Source organism: Micropterus salmoides, unplaced genomic scaffold, assembly GCF_014851395.1.
Source record: "Micropterus salmoides isolate LMB-PRFRI ecotype aquatic unplaced genomic scaffold, ASM1485139v1 Ms_hic_scaffold_2, whole genome shotgun sequence".
In the NCBI taxonomy this organism is placed as follows: Eukaryota; Metazoa; Chordata; class Actinopteri; order Centrarchiformes; family Centrarchidae; genus Micropterus; species Micropterus salmoides.
In genome coordinates, this window is record NW_024041150.1 from 37,815,082 (window position 1) to 37,839,524 (window position 24,443).

The 24,443-nt window shown below is 40.7% G+C and overlaps 2 protein-coding genes across 2 annotated transcripts; one reads left to right on the forward strand and one right to left on the reverse strand.

Annotated features, from left to right (window-relative positions):
* Positions 1–201: 201 nt before the first annotated feature.
* Positions 202–9,770, forward strand: LOC119913044 (coronin-2B-like). Its single transcript, XM_038732361.1, has 13 exons — positions 202–1,774; positions 2,780–2,896; positions 3,036–3,185; positions 3,387–3,587; positions 3,664–3,780; positions 4,286–4,390; positions 4,590–4,686; positions 5,833–5,948; positions 6,036–6,126; positions 6,209–6,369; positions 7,966–8,133; positions 8,215–8,283; positions 9,705–9,770. Exons 1-13 carry the CDS (start codon positions 1,574–1,576, stop codon positions 9,768–9,770), a joined length of 1,659 nt encoding a protein of 552 aa, XP_038588289.1. The 5' UTR covers positions 202–1,573.
* A 2,560-nt stretch (positions 9,771–12,330) lies between these two features.
* On the reverse strand, positions 12,331–24,298 carry LOC119913027 (acidic leucine-rich nuclear phosphoprotein 32 family member B-like). The gene is made up of 7 exons (XM_038732340.1): positions 24,141–24,298; positions 20,834–20,983; positions 18,171–18,293; positions 15,488–15,674; positions 15,277–15,374; positions 14,559–14,628; positions 12,331–14,235 (listed from the first exon to the last, which is right to left on the reverse strand). The coding sequence occupies exons 1-7, from the start codon at positions 24,192–24,194 to the stop codon at positions 14,159–14,161; spliced, it is 759 nt and encodes a 252-aa protein (XP_038588268.1). The 5' UTR covers positions 24,195–24,298; the 3' UTR covers positions 12,331–14,158.
* Between the last annotated feature and the right edge of the window lie 145 nt (positions 24,299–24,443).

Sequence of the window (24,443 nt, forward strand, 5' to 3'; positions counted from 1 at the left end):
CAGATTTTTAATAATGAACATTAATAGTGTCATCTTAGTGTGGCACTTGTTCTGTGTGTTATCGTGTGTGTGTGTGCGTGGCAGTAGTATCGGATGGAGAGGGGTGTTTGTGCGTGTGCAGCCGTGCATAAACAGCTCTGCTAATGTGGAAGGGGAGGCAAGACGTCATGGATCAGGAGTGAAAACACACTCACACATACTGCAGTCAGAAGTCAGCAGGACACAGCAGTTGTCCTTGTACCAGCGCACTGAAGAGTACTGCAGTACTTTGGTAGTAGTACTAGCTGTAAATAGGTGTTGTGTGGTGGTGGGTATCACAATAATAGTCCGAATAACGTTGTTAACAGTAACAACAGAAGTTTGTTTGCAGGAAGAGAACTCAGAGACTCTACATGACTCCGCCTGAGGTAAGAAAATGTGTTTTAATTTATATTACATTAAGTTTTAAAGGGTGTTTGATGTGTTTATTAGACTTAATGGGGAATTAGATGCAACACGTGGAGGCTCACGGTGCGCACCTTCAAACAAACACCTGGCTGTCCCTCATTTATTTTATTTGAATAAAGTGAAGGGAACTTTGTTAGGATTGATTTAGACAAACTGGTTTTCAAAGAGGATCCATGCAGATAAACGAAAGAGAGGTAAAAACATATCATTATTAAATATTTAGGATCACAAGTGAAAGGATGAAAGTGAGAACTAAAGATCACTAGTTTTATCTATATAAATCTGAGGGGTCGTCGACATAAAATATATATATTCCATATATAATTCTGGACTTTTCTCAAATATTTTCTTTTTTGTGAAATAATGGATCATTTAATCAGAGTTATTTAAATAAAATGTGAGACGTTTAGATGGGAAATAAAGTAACAGCACAAAGACATCTGAAATGTGACGAGGACTAAATGAAATGTATGTGTTGTATCTTTTTTAATGTTGAGACTTAATTTGAAAAGTAATCAGTACCTGTATCTGCCAAATAAATGTAGCACAACATCTGTCTCTGAAAAGTAGTGAAGTAGAAGTAAAAATACAAATATAAAATATAACATACATAAAAGTACCTCGACATTGTACTCTGATACAGTACTTGGGTAAAAGTACATTCAGATGAACGGCTGCAGCCATGATTGTCTTTGTCTCTCCTTTTCTTCCCTCCTCTCTCTACAGTAAGTTGATCTTTTCCAGCCACAGTAAAGGTCAAAGGTGGGGAGTAATTTGTATCAACAGGAAGTTTGTATGAAACTTATGAATCTTTAATGACACAAGCAAACTGTTCTGGATGATGGATTTAACAGTTTGTATGTGTGTATGTGGCCGGATGATTAAGAAGTTCAGCAAGTGAAGAAATGTATTTATTATTGATAAGATTATGAAAGCCAATAATGACAGCTGATTGCATTATTGATAAGACCAGATAAAGCAGCTGCTGAATTTCCACAACACAATTATGAGATAACGTAGATCCACACACACACACTTTTTCATCCCTCCTGTCTTCAGGATGAAAGTGTCAAAGAAAGTGTAACTGTAAAAATGAATAAAGTTTTAAAACCTTCCTGTCTTCCAGATGTCGTGGCGTTCGTCTTTCCGCTGCTCAAAGTTTCGCCACGTTTTCGGGAAGCCTTCCAGCAAGGATCACAGCTATGATGGGGTGCCAATCACACGCAGTGTCCATGACAACCACTACTGCTCAGTAAATCCCTGCTTCTTGGCCGTGGTGACTGAGTGCGCCGGGGGCGGGTCCTTTTTAGTCCTGCCCATCCATCATGTGTGTAGTCCTGACTCATCATCTTAAAATGAGACAAAAAGAAGATACTTTCTGAAAAACAGAACAAACTGTACAGATTGAACACATTTAGTGAAGAAAGAGGACTTAAAGAGTTTTTACAACCCGTTGCCAGGGCGTCACATATGGATTCCCTGGAGACCCCTTCAGCATCATTGTTGCACAATAGGTCTCTGCGGTCAAGTTAACGTCCGGTTAGACTTTCAAAATAAAACTAGTGGTTAAAGTTGTGAAACATTGCACATCGGTTAGGTTTAGGCAACAAAACTATTTGTTTAGGTTTAGGAAAAGATCATGGTTTGGATTAAAATAACTTACTAAATAAAATAAAATAATAAATAAAAATAAGTTACTCACCTGACTTAAATTATGTAAGTTACACAAGTTAAATAAAACATCACTAAAAGGATCCAATGTTGACTTTTTGATTCACTCAGGAAACGAACACCAGTCTCATAGTTGGAACTATTACTAAATAACGTTTTGGTTATTTATACTATTTTTAGTGTTGAACAATGACGCTTTCAAGGGGCTTTCCCCAGTGCGTTGAACTATGAAGCGAAAAGGTGCCGTGTGTGTTGGTACCAGAAGATTAAAGACGTGACAAAGCATAGCTACTGATGCCCTGGGAATGAGAACGGGCTGGTATTTAACACCAGCTAAAAAATGTTGTTACTGCCCTCCAGGGTTTCTTGCCGCGTGTGTTCAGTACACCCTGACAGTTAAAAAGGTACCCTGGGGAGTTTCTGAACACTATTAGCACTATGGGGCAATGTTTGTGCGAGTCAGACTTGCGCACCTTCACGCTGAAGTCAATGAGCTCTTCTTATTCTATATAAAACTGTTTCATCATATGATGAAAGAATAAATGAGTTTTTCTCTACGAATGTTCTGCAGTTATTTGTTAAGAAAAGCTGTAAGTAAGTTGGTGTGCATGATCATTTCTGCAGCTGTGGCATAGACGGTAAATGCTTTTATCTCTCTCAGACGGGCAGGGTGGACCCTCAGCACCCGAGGGTGTGCGGTCACAGTGGGAGGGTCCTGGACGTCAAGTGGAACCCGTTTGACGATCACTGCGTCGCCTCATGCTCAGAGGATTGCACTGTAAGCGTTGTTCCACTCCTGTTCAGAAAGATATATCTCTGTGGGGGCCAAAATGCATTTTAGACTTCAGGTCCGAGGACATTTTATCTAGTCCTCACAAGTATAATGAAAACACCCCAGTATGTGTACGTGTACGCAGGTGAAGATCTGGGACATCCCCGTCTGTGGTGTCCAACAAAACCTCACCAAGGCCAGGAAGACTCTGATTGGTCACTCCAGGAGGGTGGGGCTTATTGAGTGGCATCCAACAGCTGAGAACCTGCTGCTTAGCTCCGCCTACGACTACAAGGTCAGGAACCTGATTGGCTACTGCTGGAAGTCGAGCCTCAACTACTTCTAATTAAACTAAAATATTACCAGTAATTTCAGAGTGATATCCTGCAGGTGTAAACTTGTGCACATGACTTCATCAGCAATGTTTTTTACGTGTGTTTAGGCTTTTGCAAACTCAACCTGCATTATCAGTCCTGACTTCTCTCTTATGCCCCAGGTCCTCCTCTGGGATGTGTCCCAAGTAGGCTCAGTGCTCAGGTACCCAGTCAGGGTCATTCTGAAGCCCATCTACAACCGCTACCCACCTGATACGCTGCTGCTGTCCGTCAGCTTTAACAGTGATGGCAGCAGACTGGCGGTCACGTCCAAGGACAGGCGGGTTCGAGTCCTGGACCCGAGGACAGGAAAGATTCTGCAGGTGTGTTTTTGAGGCCTCCGTTTTGTCTGATTGTGTGAAAACAGAAAACAAAATGTTGTTATTAATGTTTCTGCAGGTGTCCAGCAACAAGACCCACAGGGCCAGTAAGGTTTTATACATCGGAGGGTTGAAGATGCTTCTGTCCACCGGCAGCTCACCCTGGAACCAGAGACAGATCGTCCTCTGGGACCCTGTAAGACACACACAAACACACACACATCAAACTGAGTGATTGATTAGTGGAATACGTAGAGCGATTGGTTTATACCATTCAGGGCAGTGAAACATGTCAATTTTCAAATCTGCATTGGTGACGCACCTCTGTCAGCCGGCCCATATTAGATAAATGGTTGTGACTGGCCCAATACAATCCAGGACAGGTAGAAATCTAAAAATAGGTTAAACAAAACAGAAGAGGATTTATCGAGATGTTTTATGGTCCATGTAAATATACCTCCATATTCTATTTTGGCAAGACTTCAGCGTTCTGGATAAAAATCTACACTGGTTAGCTGCTCACTGGTCAGTTCAAAGCCTGGTGGTCGGATGTAATAAGCAGCGCAGCCACCGGACAGTTCAGTCCATCACTGAGTCTACCAGATTTACTTCAACCTTTGCAAACTGACATTTTTGTTAAGCAGGTATTGAGAAAATCCAGAGCCTGTCTTTCTGACCCGTCTGTGTTGGTTTGTGCGCAGGACGACTTATCTGAGCCTCTCTATGAAGAAGATTTGGACGGGTCTGCTGGAGTCCTGTTTCCGTTCTACGACCCAGACACGCACATGCTTTACTTGGCTGGAAAGGTCACACAACACACATTTACCACGTCGACCCATAAGTCTTTGCAATTTGAGTCACTTTTAAATGTGTCAGTTTAGTTGTTGATTTTTCTTCTCTAAACTAGTGCTAACTGCCAATTAATCCTTAAATACCTTGACCAGCATTACAGAGAACCACCATTTGGGGTCACTATAAGTGGTGTGATGCATTTGTGTGCTTTAGGGTGACGGGAACATCCGGTACTACGAGCTGAGCACTGAGAAACCGTACATCAGCTTCCTGAGAGAGTACAGGTCCCTGCTGCCACAGAAAGGACTCGGTGAGTTCAACAGACACCAGCAGAAAAGTGTTACTTAAACGTTTTATGTCTGAATACTTTAAAATGTACCTCTAAACTCAATTAGCACCCTAAAACTTTAGCCTAAAAATACTCTACTTCTGCTTTCAACCCTGAAACTCAAGTTCAGTTCAACTTCAGCGAGTTTTAGTAATTAGACCATATTGTGTAAGTTGTACACTACTTACAGAAACAGAAAGTAAACAACTAAGATACACTATATGAACACAAGTACTGGGACACCTACTCATTACTTGTATTACATCCCCTTCTAAATTCATAGACAGTTGGTCCCCCCTTTGCAGCTGTAACACCCTCCGCTCTTCTAGGAAGACTTTCTACAAGATTTTGGAGTTTCACTGTGGGAAGAGCATTTGTGAGATCAGATACTGATGGTGGACGAGAGGGCCTGGATTGCAGTCTTAGGTCTAGTTCATCCCAAAAGGTGTTTGGTAGGGTTGAGGTCAGGGCTCAATCCACACCAAACTGGGAAAACCATTTCTTTATGGAGCTGGCTTTGTGCACATGGACATACTGTTGCATAAAGATTTTCCTCAACAAAGGCCACACCGTGAAAAAAACAGCCCCTCCCAAAACTATTAGGACAGGGGTGTCTCTGTACTTCAGTCCATATAGTGTAGCTCTACCAATACTAAATGCTGAAGACAAACGTCAGCTACATCTATACTCGGTCATGTTAGGTAATCCCATACTTGATAAATGCTTTAGCTAGCTATTCTTATTTTGGATAAAAAAACAACTTAGCTAGCAGCACAGAAACTTATTTCAGAAACACTCCAACTCCAAAGCACCTGTACCAATATTTATTTTCAAAAAAAGACCAATGTTAAGCTCTCTGTAGGCTACCAATATAAGAAAAAAAACTATATAGCTAACTATAGCTAACTCTACACTTACTGTAGAAAAAAACAAAAATGTTAGCTGTACCAATACGTATTTTGGAAAGAACCACCTTTGGCTAGCTGTTCTAATTATTATTTAAAGAAAAGACTAACTTTACCTCCCGCTCATTTTTTAAAAGAAAAACAGACTTTCACATTTTAAAGTCTGTGTCCCAAAGCTTTTCGACCAACTCCAAATGTCCTTTGACCTCTGACCTGATATCAGGGGTGATGCCAAAGCGCGGCCTGGACGTGAGCGCCTGTGAGCTTTTCCGATTTTACCGCCTGATTGCCATCAAAGACCTGGTGGAACCACTCTCAATGATCGTACCACGAAAAGAGGTTATAATGAAGCGTTTATCTCAACTTTCCTTGTTATATTCTGCATTATAAAAGCTGATGCTCAAGTGTTACCGTTTTTCCCTCCAGTCAGGTCTTTTCCAAGAGGATCTGTATCCAATGACAGCTGGAAACCAGGCGGCCATGACGGCTCAGGAGTGGATGTTAGGGATCAACAGAGGTCAGTAATGCAATTAGTGCCTTTGAGACAAAATAGCTGACAGATATGTGAATCTAGTTTCAGTTAGTTATATCTCCATCAGGCCCGGTTATGATGTCCCTGAAGCCTGGGACTCAAGTAGCCAACCCTTACCCAGAAACCCCTGCTGAGAAGGGGCTGGTGAGGCAGCTGGGTTCCCTGAGGTTCCAGATGGGTCCGGCTATCGGTGCAGTGACCAGGACCGACCTGGACTTTATGGAAGAGGTAGAACACTGTATGTTTAGTTAACACGGCTTGAAACACGTCAAAATGAAGCACAGAAACCTGAAACAGCTGAGACGATTTGTTATTTTATTTGCCACTCCTTTGAACACATCTTTGATGCCTTCGAGGTTTTAATTCCAAGGCCTTCTACCCATGATCAGTGCTACGAGATGTGTTCACTGCAAAGTTGGAGCAGGGCACAGTGCAGAGGCCAAGTGTAAAATAGCTAATAGAAGAACTGCATGAAGTTAGCAATGCCATGACATTTGAAGTACAAAACAAGCCAAGCAAATTCAGTATGTGAATATGTACTTCAGGTAACGCAGAAGAAGTATCGGCACTGGCCATTATTGAATCTTCCTGCCAAGATCGTATGATTAAAGGTGGTGGTGTACAGTTCAGATGCTTAAACAGATGCAACAGAAAAGTCAAAGTTTGGAAAGCCTACGATAGTGATTGTAAGATCAGTTATTACACGACTCATTCATGTTACCATTTACACATAGGCCTACAATACTGGACATGAACTAAAAGCCTAGTCCCAGTTAGACGCCTGTCTCTTTTACTGGCCTGGTGTGGCTGCATGTTCTTACAAATAAACGCATGTCTCAATTAGAGGCCTGGTCTGGTTTTTATTCAAGTTCTCTGGATGTATGAAACTCTTAAAGCCCACTGGATCACCTGTTTGAGCCAATTCTAAGCTGCTTAGATCAGGCATACCAAGATAAATGTTTAAACTATTCTCAATATGGACATCTTACACATCGTTAGATCGGTTAGGTTCTCCACGATTCAAAAGATTTAGCGGTCTGGTCAGTCAGTCTCGCTTTCTTTTTCTCTCTGTGTTTGAGGTTGGCTTCGATGAAATGAATGATTCGTAATATCTTATAGACGAATTTTTATACATGTAATATTCATACTGGTTGGAATAAACTATTTGATTTGTGCAAAAGGAATAAAAGGCCGGCTCTTTATAGACACCTATCCCAAATATAGACAGGGTGAGTTCAGTGATTGAAGAAAATAAAAACCTGGGCTATTAATTTAAGTTTTGTATATTTATATTTCCAGTGACAATGCAGGAAAGCACAAGGGAATTTACAAAATAAAACAACAAACCTAGAAAACACCATCAGTATATTTTATATATCCGGTGCTGGCTGCCACACAACATCAACCAACTAAGATAATACCCAAGCAAGCTAACGTTAGCTAACATTAGCCAGCTAAAACCACAATATCACAATGAAAGTCACATGTTTTACAGTAATGTTAGCTTTGACTTTGGACTTTGTGTTGAGGGTAGTGCCGGTACTTTACATAGAAATCAGGCCACAGAAAGTCAGGGGTCTCATTTCTTAAGGTTCGTGACGATCCGTTCAAACGTTGCCATACAGACCAATTAATACAAAAACTGAACGCTGAGCTCCTGTGCCGTGCAGTGCCCAAGGCAACAGGCCACAGATAGTGTTACCCTGTTACCATACAGTGTATAATCACTAATAAGATGTTTCTCTCCATCAGTAAACTAATGTGGCTCAAAGTTCTGTCTAGCTGTGTTGCTGTTGTATAAACCAACTGATCATCTCTCTTGAGGCCTTCCTTGAGGAGCAGCTGGCCTACCAGGACGCCAAATACCCCAGAGAGGTGAGCGATCTGTCGGGGTGGCAGCCAGATGAGACCCATATCCCACTGTGGACGTACTGCTGCACGCCACACTGCTGCGAACCAGCGGAGAGGCCGCCACCTACAACCGAGAGCGAGGTGCGAGTTAATCAGATGTGTACACGACAAAACCTCCTCTTCCCGCCAAGAAGCGTATTTAAATTTTCTTTTTTATTTCAGCTCCTGCAAGCATTTTACAGACAGCAAGAAGAGATTCGAGACCTGAGAGAACAACTTAATCAAAAAGACGTTAGTATTCAAATACAGTCACACACACACATACGAAGGACAATAAGTAAAATAATTAAATACATAAGTGAATTACAAATAAATACATTTTGCTAATGAAAAAAGCCAAGTCTGTATTCTACATTTTCTTCTAAATTTATTTATTTTGTGCCTTTATCCTAATTGAGTGGGTGGTGCCACCAGAAGTCTGAAGCAGGATTAGCTGGGGGCCGCACAGCAAACCAGACAGAAGCAAACGATTCATCTACACGACACAAGCTAATTTCAGTCGGACAAACTGCAGTTCTCTTTAATGGGTTGTCATTTGTTAAATTATTGTGCAAGAAAAATGCTTTGCACGGTTGTTAGTCTCTAATCTGTTAATGCTAACGTGTTAATAACCATAAATATTAATGCACAACAATGAGTTCAACATTTCTCAAGCTTGCTGCACATACCAACCTCTTTTAATGTCCCGCCCCATCCAGGCTGTGATTGGTCGCTTCACGAAAAGTGGCATTAATGAGCACCTTTATGAAAAGAACGTATACAAGCAAGGCCCACAAGCTTCTCCCTACTCAGTCTCCACCGACAGAGAAAAGCAGGTTGGCGAGAACAGGAACAGGTGAGGGTCACATAGTGTCCTCTGGGTAATGCAGTTTGTTTAGGGCCATATGAACCGCTCAGAGAACCTGATATGGAGAGAGAAGAAAGAGTACCGGCACCTTGTATAGGTGAGTACCGACCCACTTCAAGCACTGCTGGTGGAGACTTAAAGGCTAAGCTTCTGTGTACATCCAATCACATCGCTGTAACCAATCCGCCTTCAGACTGATGTTGGCCCCACCCAAACAATTTACATACAGACACAGAAATAAATAAATGCAAACATTAATAAATAAATAAACATAGAAATACAGAAATAAATGTTAAATTGTAGAAATAAATAAATGTAGAAATAAATTTCTAATTGTGGAAATAAATAAATAAATGCAGAAATGCAGAAATAAATAAAAGCAAACATTAATAAATAAACGTAGAAATACAGAAATCCGTTTTAAATTGTATAAATAAATAAATAAATAAATGTAGAAGTACAGAAATAGCCATTTTCATTATCAAAATGTATTTCTCACCTATTTCTGCATTTAGTTTTTTATTATTTTTTTTTTTTTGTCCTTCATACAAACACAGGGCGGTCAGCTGACATTCTGATATCAAAGCTAAAACACTTTGAAAGATGAAAGCTTCTCACAGCGGCACATTACAGCGAAACATTTGATCTCCACTGGGCCAATCAGGAACAAAATGTAATTGTTTATTAGACAAATTATTAGCAGTTGGTTAAATGTCTGCACAAAATGGACCATCATATGACCATTTAACATCGTAATGTAAGGTTTGTTTTTAATGGCAATAAGTCAGCTGTTTCTGTTGTGCAGGTGAGGATCGCTCAGCTGGAGCTGGACATCAGAAACGCCAGAAACAACATGCGGGCGACCTTCTGATTCAACCAATCAGCTCTAACACCGCTTTTCTGGCACTGAACCAATCAAACCACTCAAACATTTTCAACCCATATAGGAAACTGTCATCTGCACATAATTGTTTGTAATTAAATAATAAACTAAAGCCATTGATTCAGGCAACTTCTAAGCAAACACCAAACAGACATATAATGAATAGTGTCTATATTTGTGTCCTCAACGCCACGGGTCCATGTCACAAAGAAAGAATAATGGGTTAACCAGCTATCTTTGGGCTTAACTCAGGGTTTTAAGTTTCACTAAGCATTACCGCAGTAACCTAACCTGTGGCCACTTTGGGGCAGTGAAAACAAGTTTGATATTACAGAACTGTGACAAAGATGTGCACTGATCCGCAGAGGTGGAAGAAGTACTGAGATCTTTTACTTGAGCTAAAGTAACAACACAACAGTGCTGAAATACTCTGTTACACGTTTTTTGAGTGCTGTTTTAGATTCATTAATGAATGAAAGAGAAACACTGGGTTCTGCTTTAGGTTTCACAGTGTGACTGGTGTTTATGGTTGAGCGGGGTACAGTTTGTCAGAAGGGACGTCATTCAGCCGCATTATTCTCTACAGTAACAACATATATTAACACTAGCTAGTAATGTTTTTAGATGAGATCTGCTGTCATTTAGGAAGATATATCGGCCTTGGGGGTGCAGGTATCAGCCAATTATCTCAAAATGGCAGATTTCGGCCAGATTACACTTAAGTCTTGCATTAAAATTTGACGCAAGTAAGTTTTAGCATTAATGAGTTCATCACTTTAACGTTGCAGCTGGTAAAAGTGGAGCTTATGTTGCCCAAAATAACTGGAAGTGTCTGTGTGTTGTTTCTTAACTTGAGTAGACATGTTGCCTTTCCCGTTTAGTGGCCTGGTGCGGCTAACACGCTTTGACAAATAAATGCAGGTCTCAATTAGAAGCCGGGTCTGTTTTTTATAGAAGTCGTCTGGATGTAATAAACCTCTGAAAGCCCACATGGTCAACTGTGTGAGCTCGTTCTAAGCATAAAAATATAAATCTTCAGATCAGTTCGATTCCCCACAGTTTAATCAGTTTCACTGGTATGCTAAGCAAAGACGAAAAAAGGCGATGACCTTTTGTGATCATCATTAAGTCTGAATGTGTGTCCGTTTCCAGATTATTAATATTCCTTCAGTCCGTAAGGGTCCACTGATCAAAGTAATAAAAAACAGTCTTTCATGCAAATTACTCTATGTTGAAATACCTACAGTAATCTTCGGCTTTTATCCTTTCTACAGTAGTTTCTCTCTCTAAGAACTAAATCTAATTTATGATCCATTATTGATGTTCTCATTTTTATACAATATTCAAACTGGATTGTTTTACTGTATTGAAATAAACAATTTGATCGTTGCCCATTTCCCACCTTTGCTGATCAAGAGTTTTGGTGTCTAAGGAATTAAAGGTCCTAAATACAGGCAGGGTGGGTTCAGTGATTGAAGCAAATAAAAGCTTGAGCTATTAATTTAAATCTTACAGTTTTTCAGTTGGCGTTCTCCTCCCCTCCTTATTTTCAGGTGAAACAACAGAAACAACCCCGGAAGCATTAACCTACACACTGAAAATGGTTTAAAGAAATACTTACAAGCCAGAGCATTTTATTTCCTCCTGTACCGGAATAACGGATTCAGCCAGAGCATTTTCCAGCACTGGCACAGCTCTAAGACGAAGTGGGGAGATAATAAGTAACATTTCCTGTAAAATAATTAACCAAAGTACATCAGTGATTCCTTAACCCTCATATTGACATAGATTTCAACGCTCCCTCACACGGTGGTCAACATTTTGGCTGCAAACAGAATGAAAAACACTTTTGAGATCAATATATCACAACAGAGTAGGGCCAATAGTCTGGGATCATATTTTCCATACTCCCTTTTCTTTTTTCCATAGTTATCCAGACCTGGAAATGACTAAAATCAAAATTAGTACTGCACAGGAACCACGTCTATAACCTATCAGTTATTTATATTATTTATATATATTTTGTATTAACTAGATCGGCAAACTCCATAACATGCCAAAATGTAGTGCACTAAAAAGTACAACAGGACGAGTACAACTACAAGTTCAAATACCTCAAGCTTGTATTTAAGTACTTGAGTAAATGTACTTAGTAACTTTCCATCACTGCTAAGTAGTTTGACTCCTTATTGGTTCGTCACGGTTTCTAAATTATATCTGAACATTCACTGGACAAAATTATTAACGCAACACTTTTGTTTTTGCCCTCATTCATCATGAGCTTAACTCAAAGATCTAAGACTCTGTACATAAAAGAGTTGCGTTTATAATTTTGTTCAGTGTATAAACATTTCTCTACTGAAACTTCTCGTTATCTGTGAGCTGACATACGCAGATGCCATTAAATCTGCTCGACTCGCTGATCAATCAGGCTCTACTTTGGTGAATTTCTGACTTTCCATCATGGCGCCACCTTCAGTTCAAAAGCGTCTTTGTTCATGACTTGAAACTTCATGTATGAAGGAGAGAAAAGGCCAGAGAGGAAACGCCAGGAGCAAAATGTTAAGATTTTATTTACAAAGTCCTTTTTGTGTGTTTTTTTTGTTTGTTTTTCCTTTAACTTACAGAAAGTAAAAAAAAATAAAAGGAAAGAAAAACACAACCTCAACAACTAGTCAGTGTAAGTGTGAAGGATCAGCTGGATCTCTCTACTGAGCAGGGACGGGGGAGATAGAGGGAAGGAGAGAGGGGGGGAGGGAGAGAGAGAGACCCCAGACAACAATACAAAATGAAACAAAAAAATTTCTCTGAAAAAATATTTCTTTTAAAAAGCTCTGTTGGCAAAAAAGAGAGAACACAGTTTGCCCTGAGCGCGCTCGGCCGCGGGGGGGATGGAGGTTTAAGGTGAGGGGGGGTTCACTAGGTTTGACTGTCCATTGATGACATCACAGAGCCTGCTGGGAGCGCAGTGATGACATCATAGCTGCTGGTTCAGTCCCAGAGTGGCGATGTCACACATGGGGACATTTGGGGTGGGGGGGAAATGAAAAGGAGGAATAAAGGGTTTGGTTTTACTTCCTAAATGTGCCGTTTAACTCCCGCGAGCTCTTGTTCCGCCTCCTTCAGACGCAACACAAACTTATTATTTTTCTTGTCAAAACTATTTTTTTGACATTGCATAGCGACAAAAAGAAAAGTGATTTTTTTATTATTATTATATAAATCAACGTCGTCTCCCGTGATCGAGACAGTTTGTAATCTTAGAAAAAAAGAAAGAAGAAAACTACACAGAGTAACTTAATCTTCTGTCTCGCCTCTGTGATGCTTCGTTTTTCAGCTTCTTGTGACTCGTGATGCATTTACTTCCTATTACCGCGGTCAAGATTTAGAGTTCAAATTACCCACAAGGCTTCTCTTTCATACATATTCTTTACCAGATTTAACACCAAAATCAATAAAGATAAGAGCGGCTTTTGGGAAATTAAATGAAATCAGTTGGGTCCAAATTTCGCCTTTGTGATGCTCAATGTTGCTCCATATTTTGTAATTAATGAGCAACAAGGTGTTGAAGGGCTGAAACCATCAGGCGACTGACAGGATACAATTAATCTGATAATCAAGTCTTTTTTAAAACAAAACTTCCAAAGATCGTTTGGTTTCAGCCTCTAAAACTCTGCTGTCCGTTGTCATATGTGAGCGTTACCGGATTCTCTTTGGGGTTTTGGGCTTGGACGGTGTGGATGAAACAAACACGTCGCTTTCTGCTCTGGGAAATCATAATGAGCATTTTTCACACTAATCTCACATTTTACAGACAAAATGATTCGACACGACAACAACGGGCAGATTAATTGATCATGAAAATAATTGTTCTGATCTGATTTGTGAATTTGAAGCTCTCGCGAAAGATGCCAGACAGTAATAATTAGCAACAGGAAGTTAATCCAGGTTGAGCTCTTAGCGGGAACTTGTGACTTTTAAAATGTTATTAGACGTTCGTCTCTCTGCGGACTCGAGGAATAACTGGGGTCTGGTGAAAATATGAATTTCAAAAGTCAGGGCTTGGAACAAAGTTTTGAGAGACGAAAAGGGTAAAAAAAAAAAAAAGAAGAAGAAAGAAAAAATTAAGAAACATGTAAACTTAATTTTATAGATTAACGGAAGTTGTCCGACAGGTGCTTCGCTCTGTGGGAGGCGGGCTGACAAGAGCGCGGGAAGGAAACCAGTTTGAGAAATGAGACGCAGCCCAGGAGTCGACCGAGTGTGGGAGGAGGAGGAGGGCGAGCGTTGGTTGGGGATTTGGAGAGGTCATGTAGGGCGAAGGTGGAGGTTAACGGACGAGGGGGTCAAGGGGTTTGCGGGGTGTCCACGGGTCCTTAATCATCATCTTCATCATCCTCATCTTCAGGGTCCCTCTTCCTTTTCTCTCCTTTGGCCGGAGACGAGTCTTCATCTGCAGAGGAAGAGGAGGAGGTTTAACAACAGCCACTTCATAAGCATTACATGATCCTGGGAATATACAGCACAAAGGATTTATCACCACAAATGTAGACTGATTTAAAAATATATATTTTGTTTTTTTAAATTAGATTATGAGGAAATATTTAAAAACCACAACTCCTCATGAAGTTACACAAAGTAAACATTTAAATAATAGATTTTTTTTGGCGACAAAGAGAATAAAAGTCCTCGAGCTGATGGAGGAAAAGTTAAATAAAATGCTTAAGCTGCTCAAAGAGGATTGTGCGGGAGTAAAGGAGCCACGCTGCTACTGACCATCCTCCTCGTCATCGTCCTCATCCTCGTCATCGTCCTCACTGTCCACGTCTCCGTTCACCTCTCCGTCCTGCAGACAGAAAAGATGGATGTTCAAATCCCAGGACCAGAACACTTTTTACTGACCTCCAGCTCTCTCGGTAGCTCAGACAGTCTCTGCTACCTGCGTGTGCTAAACCATCTTTTCAGCCAGATTCTTTTCCTTCATAATAACAAACAACAGCTGGTTTGTCTGTAGGTTCGCGTCATTTCCAGTTTCTTCTTGTAATATATATATATATATATATATATATATATATATATATATATATATTACAGGGACACGACGCGGGATTTTTAAGACAAATATCGATTTTGATATGAGGATTTTAAAGTCCGATATTCTCACACACTGACCGATTTTTGACTTGAGATTATCCCTGACATTTGTTGTGAGTAGTTATGAGACCTCTCCACGTTAATATGACATAATGCAGTTTAAAAATGAACTTTCTTATTGTTATAAATAGAACTTTGAACAGTACGGCTGATTTCTGCGTTTTGCAGCGTGGTCAGACTATTTATTTATAATAAACTTTATTTACAGAGACACAACCATCGACCGTCTCCTCCCCCTCAGAGCTCTGTGTAGACGGCGTGGCCTTCAGACTGATTCACTAACTGAAACACTTTTTTAATACGAGGTTGGTGCAGAAGTATTTTATAAATCCAGACTCACCTCATCGTCACCGCTGTCATCATCATCGTCGTCATCTTCAGCCACTACGTCCTCTTCATCCTCCTCCTCCTCTTCCTCAAAGTCCTCCGACTCGCCCTCTGGAATACAGAAACGGGGAAATTCACAAAAAAAAAACGATGAAAAACTTAAATTATCTTCCTATTATGAGACAATTCTTTATTTTTACACGCAACATTGTTTAAACACCGACCTTCTTCGTCCTCATCCTCGACGCCGTCCCCCTCACCGTCAGAGTCGGAGGCCTCGCAGTCGTCGATGTCGTAGCCGTCCAGGTAGATGAGCTGGGGGAGGAGCTTGAAGATGGACTCCCTGTAGTCGGCCAGGTTGGTCACCTCGCAGTTAAACAGGTCGAGACTCTTCAGCTGGGGCAGCTTTTTCTGACGGGGCAGAGACAGACGAGGTTACCTGACCTGTTTGATCGGTTATTGGGACGAGCGCCAGTCGAGCTCCAACAAACAAAAACAACCTGGAAGACGTGATGGAAATATGATATTTCTGTTAATGTGAGGAAGGTCAGTCTCGTCTTCGCTCCGCACAGATTGGATGTTTTAGTCTGCTAACATTTATATTTTATTTAAGTAGAAGCTCCGGACAGAGAATAGTTTGGAGTATTCGTTACTCTCTCAGCAAAGCATAAAAATATTTCATGAAATTCTGACTTTTTCCCAATTTTCTGGCTTTTTTCTACTCTACTTCTACTACTTTTTTTGCACAAATTAAAAATGTGAATTAAAATCGCACTTCAAACATTATATGAAGAAAATCTATTAAAATAAATTGGAGTGCGTATCAGCTTCCTGGTTGTTTTTAAATTCAGAACAGGGTTAGAATTTAAATTACTAGAGCTCAGCTGATTTGGGATTTTATGTCCCATACCTATTTCGATACTTGAGGATTTAAAATCCTATGTGCAGATATTTCGGCCGATGTTAATGCATAACAAACAAAGATTATCCCTAACGTTAGTTCTTTTGAGACCTCACCAGGATACCATGACTGACGTAATGCAGTTAAAAATAAACTTTATCGTTAGAAATAAACAAAATATGTTAAAGTCAAATGTATAAAACTACGGAAAACATTTTTAAAATATCTGATTTATTATAAATTATAGAGTACTACTACCATTAATGAACATTAAATAGTGTATGTATTGTGGGAGCGATATAATCCGCCACAAGGACTAATTTATCTCCTGCAATCTGTTAATTCCATCCAATGCTACAGAAACGATTTCCCAACACGCTCTATGATACAGTGACGCAGAGGAAACGCTGCCCTCGGATTAATCTATTACTACACGACTGTCTACAACGAGGACCTGCAACTGTGTGTTAGATACTTGTTCAGCTCACGGTTATTCATTTATTTGTTGGCGTCATAAATTGGAGAGAAATGAGCGGACCGGTTGCTAGAACTGCCAAACTGTTTCCGAAATAAATCCACATTCACGTCCGTCAGCAGCGTAGCCTCCTCCACTGCTGTGAGCCTGGAGAGGGCAGTGAAATCAGGAGGATTAGGAAGTCTGTGGTCCGAAGAGGAAAAGTGATGAGGGCTAAAGACCAACTCTGTGAACAGCGAGTGTGAGCTCTACCAGGAGCTCTTCACCGCTAGTGAGCCGCTCTGAGCTCCTGTAGACTGCGGTCAGCTGATGTTTTGTTCTGTGGTGCTGCAGTGTTTTGAACAGAGGAGCTGCAGCGCCCTCTGCTGGGAAAACTGTGCAACACTCATGACATGAGGGAATGATCCGACCGTTTCTCTTTATTATCAAAACGATAAATCGGTCAGGCTCTAAATATTACTAAATGTTTCACCTTTTTAAAATCGACCTGTTTCGCACCTGCCTCGGACTTTTTCTCTCCACACACTCGCACGCCTCTACAGTTAAACCCCTGGTCTCTCACTGGAAACACACCAGCTTGTCCCGCCTCTCTCTGCTCTCCTGACTTTCTCCATCAGCAGTATGTTTTATAAAGTTGACCAAAAGACACAGACTCTCATATCTTTTCCCAGATTTTACCGCAATCTGTTATCACAGCAGCAGGTGCGCCACATGCCGGCTTATTAATGACGCAGCCTATCAAACAGCCGAAACCAACATCGGCACTCTGCGTGTTCACTGTTGCTTTACCTGGTCCACGACTTGTAACGTAACACCACACAAGTATTTTACCAAGTGAAGACAATGTCTGAAACACGTGCCACTGTTTTAACTCAGTATCTGACATCAAAATACTGAGTGACGTACAGAAAGATTCAAGATTTCAGACATCAGTCAGCATCAGTCCTTCCTCCTCCTCCCTGCTGTTAGTCACTGCCTGCAGGTAAAGTTACCTGGTAGAGAGGAGCAGCTGGTTTGTCTCAGCCAGCAGCTGAGTTTAAAACATGTTGAACTAAATGAAACAGTTGAGACTACAGACAGACGCCTTTCCTCTCAGCTTGTTTCTTTCTACATGTTTATGCTTGTTGAACAGATGCATTAATGAAATTGTTTTTTTCCCCACTTGGCCTGTTTAATACTCTGTTTCAGTGCCCATAACTAAACGACATTAGTTTTCTGATTCCCCGCGTTTCAAGCGTTTTGTTTATCTCACCATTTATCGTTATTGTCAGCACTAATACCTCAACACATTTAATCTCTGAAGATGAACATATGAACAACTTCTCTGTTTGGTCCGCTGAAGAAACTTCCCCCTCTTTGGTGTGAAAACGAGGAGGAGGAAGTCAGAAATTACTAATCACCAGTTTGACACGTGCAGCATGAAGTTAAGAAGAGCAACATGTTTGATGATGAATTAAAATATTTTTGGGATGATCCGAAACCCGCCGGCTGTTTCAGTATTTCAGCAGGTGAACGAGTTACTTCGACTCACCAGCGGCTCCAGGGTGCTGATGTCTTTGAACTTATTTCCACTGAGGTTGAGGTGCGTTAGGTTCACCAGCCGCTCGGCCAGGACCTCCAGGCCGCCTGATATCCTGTTGTCGCTCAGCTCCAGCTGCAGGGACGAGAGACAAAATCACACATTTAATTTTGTTTAGTCTGTTAATCAAAACATTCATCAGTCCAAGTCTTTCTGATTTATGAATCGAACCTAAACAACAATCACAGTCACTGTGCTAGAGTTTAATCTTTATTGATCACAATGATTGGAGATCAGACTAGTTTTTCTAATTTTTAAATAATCTATTATTAAATTTGGCAAGAAAATAAAATTACTAATTATAATTTCACTGAGCCAAATGTAAAAGCCAACACACTGCCTGTTTTATCTGAACAGTATAAATCTCAAAGTTACTCAGTTTACGATCGTACATGAGAAACAGCAGCATCAAATCCTCGAACTGAGAAGCTGCAAACAGGATGTTTCTGCTCATCAGCTTATCACCCCCCCCACACACACACACACACCCTGATAAAACTGGCGCCGGCTCTATTATAACATGGATGGTAAAGCAGGACCCATGATAATAACTTATTTGGTGGATGTGTTGCAGTGGGAATCAAAGACAAGTGTCTAATCCACTGCGCCTTCGCCACCTCTATAATTATTATTTTGTATTCATTTTTTACCAAACTTCAACAGCTACATGTGCAACATGAAACAATTGATTGTATAACTAAATAATATAACTACTAACTTTCAAATTAGTTTGGTAGAAGTTAAGAAGATTATTTTTAATGAATAAGAGGCAGCAGCAAAGGTTGTCTCCTTTTTAAGACCTGGTGGCCTGAAACAGTTATATTATTTAGGAAACTCGGATCAAACAGCAGATCAGTCTGTCTGTTGATAAACTGTAGGAAAAAATGTTGTATTTCAACTCTGGCAGTGGGCGTGAGACGAGAACCGCGGCAGTTTTGCGGGATCACGCTAGTTACACAGAAGCCGTTGCCCAGGTTACCTCGTGGAGTTCGTGGAGTGCTTGTTTGCCTGTCTGTTGATGAGGAGCGCAGAGCGACCCCGCGGATCAAAGCCGTCTGAAAAGGCCTTATAAACCCCGTCACAACCATTCACAAGAAATTAATTTATAACGTGCCAAAACCTTTAACATAAGGACATAAAGACTTAAAAAGCAACCATTCATACAGCAAAGTGTATACAGGCTATACGAGTGATCAATAGACAAAGTCAAAGTAAACATTAGCCTCTAACAAGCAATAATCAAAACATACCCAATTTATCCGATGCTTATTGTCAACTCAGTGTTGGGCAAGTTTCTCAGAAATAATTTAGTTCTTACCTAGTTACTTAGCATATAGGCTACTCCTTAAAAAAGTAATATTAGCTACTCTTGCCTACTTATTATTGGATAATATAACGCCACTCTCTCTCAATGAGTCCAAGCATCACTGGCAGTAGCGGCCGGAGTTGCTGTTTTGCTTTAGCTGATCAATTAGTTTAAGTCAGTCAATGTAGAATTGTTCGCGGTTAAAAGCTTTTTGCTGGTCGCACAAAGTTTACAACGGACAACAATGTTCTTTGCATGACACAATAATGGCAACAACGTTACTTACAGCTGTCGAAAATACCTCTCTGTCCCTGTTCTCCTGTCTTCCTTTTTGGCTAACAGCTGACTTGAACAGCAGAAGCGCCGCTGAGCTGCAGCGCGGTTGCGCATTCACATCAGGGATGGTGCGTTCAGTAGCGCAGCCCTAATATGATTAGTAACTGTAATAACATTACTGTTTAGTTAATAGTGTGACAGATTACTATTTCCAATAGTAATCTGTCACACTATTCTTTACTGGGAAAAGTAATATTGCAGTATTACTGGCCAACACGTTACGTACCACTGATGCGCGACTGTGGTTCATACTGCGCAGGTGTGGAAAGGGCAGCTGAACGCAAACGAACATCCTGGTTGATACTTTGAAAGGAAGAAAACTTTACAGACGTCTGCCTCTAGATGTCCCCCCCCCCTTTTTTTAAATTACAGATCTGCATGATTCACGTGGGCCGACAAAAATCACATCCCTGATAAATAAAGTCACTGCAAACACCACCAAGATAACCACACAGTGGAGGACAAAGTATTGAGATCCTTTACTCGAGTACAAGTACTAATACCACACTGTAAAATTACAAGTAAAAGTACTGCACTGAAAATGTTGAGTACTTAATGCAGTAAAATGCCCCCTGTGATTGTTATATCAGTATTATGTAATGAGATTTTTATTACTCAAACACTGATGTAAGCCAGATTTTACTGCTTGTTGAGGTTGAACTATTTTGTACCAACATCACAACATTTTAACACTATGTTAAAACCTGCATCTGTTTGAACTGTTGGTTAGTTTAATATATAGCAAAACATATTTTATAAACTCTTCGTGTTTTTTGGGTAAAAAGCTTATTTTGTAAAGTAATTAGTAACTGAAGCTGTCAGATAAATGTAGGGAAGTAGAAAAGGGCATGAAAAGAAAATACCTCAAAATTAGTAAATGTATTGAGTCCCACCACTGTAACCACGATACGTACATGTTTGTTCATGAAACATATCGTGCACCAGTCACTCTGAAAGCGTCCCGTCCTCTTACCTTTTTGAGTTTGTCCAGTTTGGGGATGTCTGCTACGCTGGTCAGGCCGACGTTAATGAGGCTGAGCAGCTCCAGGTTCGAGAACTCTGCTGTGATTCCTTCGATCTTCCCCTCGCCGGAGCGACAGTTATCCAGGACCAGCTCCTGGACCTGAGAAAGGGAGACGGTGTTAGTCCAGTCTGACACACTAAGTTATACACAGGCTGAAATTGGCTCCTGATTGGCTGGCTGTTAACGAGGCGCGTGCATCACAACAACTGCAGCATTTTATAGCTAAATACAAACTGGTCTCCTCTGTGTTTAGATTTTATACGCAGCAGTTCTGGTGTTTTTTTAACTGGCTGGTGGCTCATGCAGCCCTGCTATGGCCTTAATTTCCTGATCTGACGATGGCTTGTGTCCGTATGACTAACTCACAGTCATTTTAACACCCACAAGCGCCGCTACTTGGTGTTAAGCCTTCTCAAAGTGAAAGATGACAGTGCTGTAAAATCCCGGTATTTCCCATCATTCATTACTACTACTGAACATATCAGGGGCAGGGCCTTTTCACTGGCAACTCAACTGTGTCTGAAGCTCACTTCTATGAGCCGATAATTCAAACACTGTGTGTTGAATCCGTACATGCATCAATTTCTAACAATACCCGGTTATAATGAGGACCAGGAGATAATCATTTTCACGGTCGACTAACCTGTCAGTTTTTTTTGACATGCCTGATGCAGGGTCTGAGACTGCACGGGCCTCCATTCAGACAAAGCTTGGCCACAATTTACCTGCTTGGTTTCACTCCTGGATGCCTACAGGATCATGATTATGTTAGATTATCCAAATACATAAAGTCTGTCCTCAGGAATTTTAACAGTTCCTTAAAACCGCTGTATCTCTGAACTCTTTAACCAAATGACACACATACCGGCTGTTCTGTGACCTGCTTTTAATAACTAATGTGATACTGACTCACTTCCATTAACCGAGGCTACATCGACACGTTTTCGTTTAAAACACAGACTAAAACGGAGAAGTCTGAAAATGCTGCTGTGCCGGTTTTTGTTTTAAAACTCTGGGTAGCGTTTTAGAGCGGACAGGCGAAAACGGAGGAATTTAAAAACGATGACGCTCACGTGCGTCTTCCCGATTGGATTTTATAAGTCATGCAAAGCAAAAACACGATGCCACTGACAGTGTTTAAGTTTTGTTATCTTTATTACAATATTTTGTACTGTGCATGTTGCCGTACTTACTTTGCGACGACTCAAAGTCTGTTTTCCGCCACCAAAATCGCGTTGTACTCCAGTGTTACCTTCAGTAACTGTTGTCAGTCCATGCACAAACATCTCTTGTGTGGTTCTTGGACATTGCAATTCTTCGTTCGTTTGTAGTGGTACTTTTCTTATGCTCAATCTTCTACAACTGCAGAGTAGACTGTCGGCTTCCTGTTTACACCTTGGCATGCTCAGTGCACGTGAACGGCCAGTAGAGTGTTTTCAGTCGTTTTAATAATTAAACAGAGATCAATTCTAACACACAGCTAAAACTGTGGACGGAGAACATTTTCGTTTTAAAACAAAAACGTAGTAGTGTGGATGTAGAAACAGTTTGATGCCTGGTCTACACCTTAAAAAACCCCTCTGACCTAATCAATAAAGTGTCAGAAATGTTTTAAAAACAAGCCACTCACAATTTTTCATTTGTTTTGTCTGAACAAAACCTAATTTATCCCTTATAAATTAGGTTTATTATTATTCACACATGCAAAGCTGACTGTTTTGGGCTTTAAAAAGCTTAATTTAATTGTTCTTATTTTAAATTTATTCGCTCCCAGAATTCACCTCCAATAACTCAATGTAATGTTTAAAGACCCTTGTGCCACGCTGTACTTTGTGACATCCTTTTGATAACTAATGTAATATTGTTTCACTCCCATTCACTGAGCGTCCCCTAACACTGTTTGAAGAACTCTCTGGCCTAATCAATTAAGCCTCTGGTCCATAAAGTGTCTGAAATATATTTGTCCCTCACAAGTTTTGTCTGAACAAGAGCATAAAACCCTGTAAATATTAGATTTATTATTATTCCACACATGCTAAGCTTAGTTTTATTTGGCATTTTTGCTTAATTAATTACTATTATTTTAATAGAACTCACCTCCAATTACTGTTTATTGATCAGAGCATCCCAGATGAAGAGCTAGAGTCTGTCAGGTCTCCGTGTAACGTTTAAGGACCCCTGTCCCGTTTTGTTTGTAAACTCCCAACACATGTTACGCTGCTACGTTAGCTCGCCTGCTAGCTCTGCTAACCGATCCTGGCTGTAATTATACCAAATCCTGACCCCGCGAACGACCAACGTGAAAACGACACGGTTAAGAGTGAAGTTTTTAGGGGAGTAAAGGGGGAGATTGTAGAAAAACAAGCGCACTTAAAGTAGCCACGTTAGCAGGTTAGCGTTTAGCACGCCGCTGGCTCCGCGCCCTCAGCACGTTATGAACCCGGGCTGCGTCTAATATCTGGGCATGTGATAAATAACATATAAGAGGGGTTTTAAACGTATAAACTGGACGCTGTAAAGCTTGATTTAAGATGGGTTTGTAGTTACTAATAATGTGTCAAGATATAACCGGCATTACGGTGCGTAACACAAAAAACAAGTGACGCATTTCCTGCTTTCCCCTAAACTTAAACGATAAAAGCAACACCGTGACGACTCGTTTTATACCGCTAACGTTACTATTATCGTTATTGACTGTTACTTATTTGGCGATTGTTTAAATGCAGTTGGTATTAGACTTCTTCGGCAGAACAAATTAAAATGCACTGTGTTTTTAAATTGTGTACCTGCGCATGTTAATGAAGCTACAACACGTTTTATAACTTAGAAATAAAGCGGTCCCAGACATTAGCCAGGCCCCGTGGGGGCGCGGATATGCGTTTCATTGCCCCAAAAGGAGGCTGGTGCAACTTTAGTTCACATATGTTGTTTATAACTAACAATTAAACAGCGTTCAAGCCAAGTTTGAGCTTTAAAGGTGAGAATATATGTGAAGGTAAAACAAGGCGGTAAACAGCTGCGTTGTTTACCCGTGATAAAACTAAGGAGCTCCGGTGGTGAATTTAAACATTAAAAGGACTTAATTAAACACTCTTCCAGAGTTTATATCATCTTGGGGTTTATCTTTAAACAGTAAACACTCATTTTGGGCACTTTTCGGGACCTGCAGACACCCTGCCATGTGCTCCTCTTCTCCGGCCGGTTCAAGTTTAACGTTAAACCGATAAACAAAGACAACAAACCGGGATTTACTCACTTCTGTCGGCGACCGGTGCCTCAGCTCTAAGGAGACCCTCTTCTTCATGTCCATCTTCCTCTTATTTGGGCCTGAGTTTGGGTTCGTGTCGGTGTGAAGAACTTGTTTCTCCTAGATCCTCTCTCTTCGGTATCAACACGCGGAACCAGTGTGAAGGTAGCTCAGAGTAGGACACGAAGCACTTCCGGTTAAGACTTTCACAATCATGGTCGCTGCGGGAACGCTATGAGACGTTTTCTCAAATAGAGGATGTTTGTACAGCAACAGATTAACGACTTAATAACTGTATAACATCAGGGATCC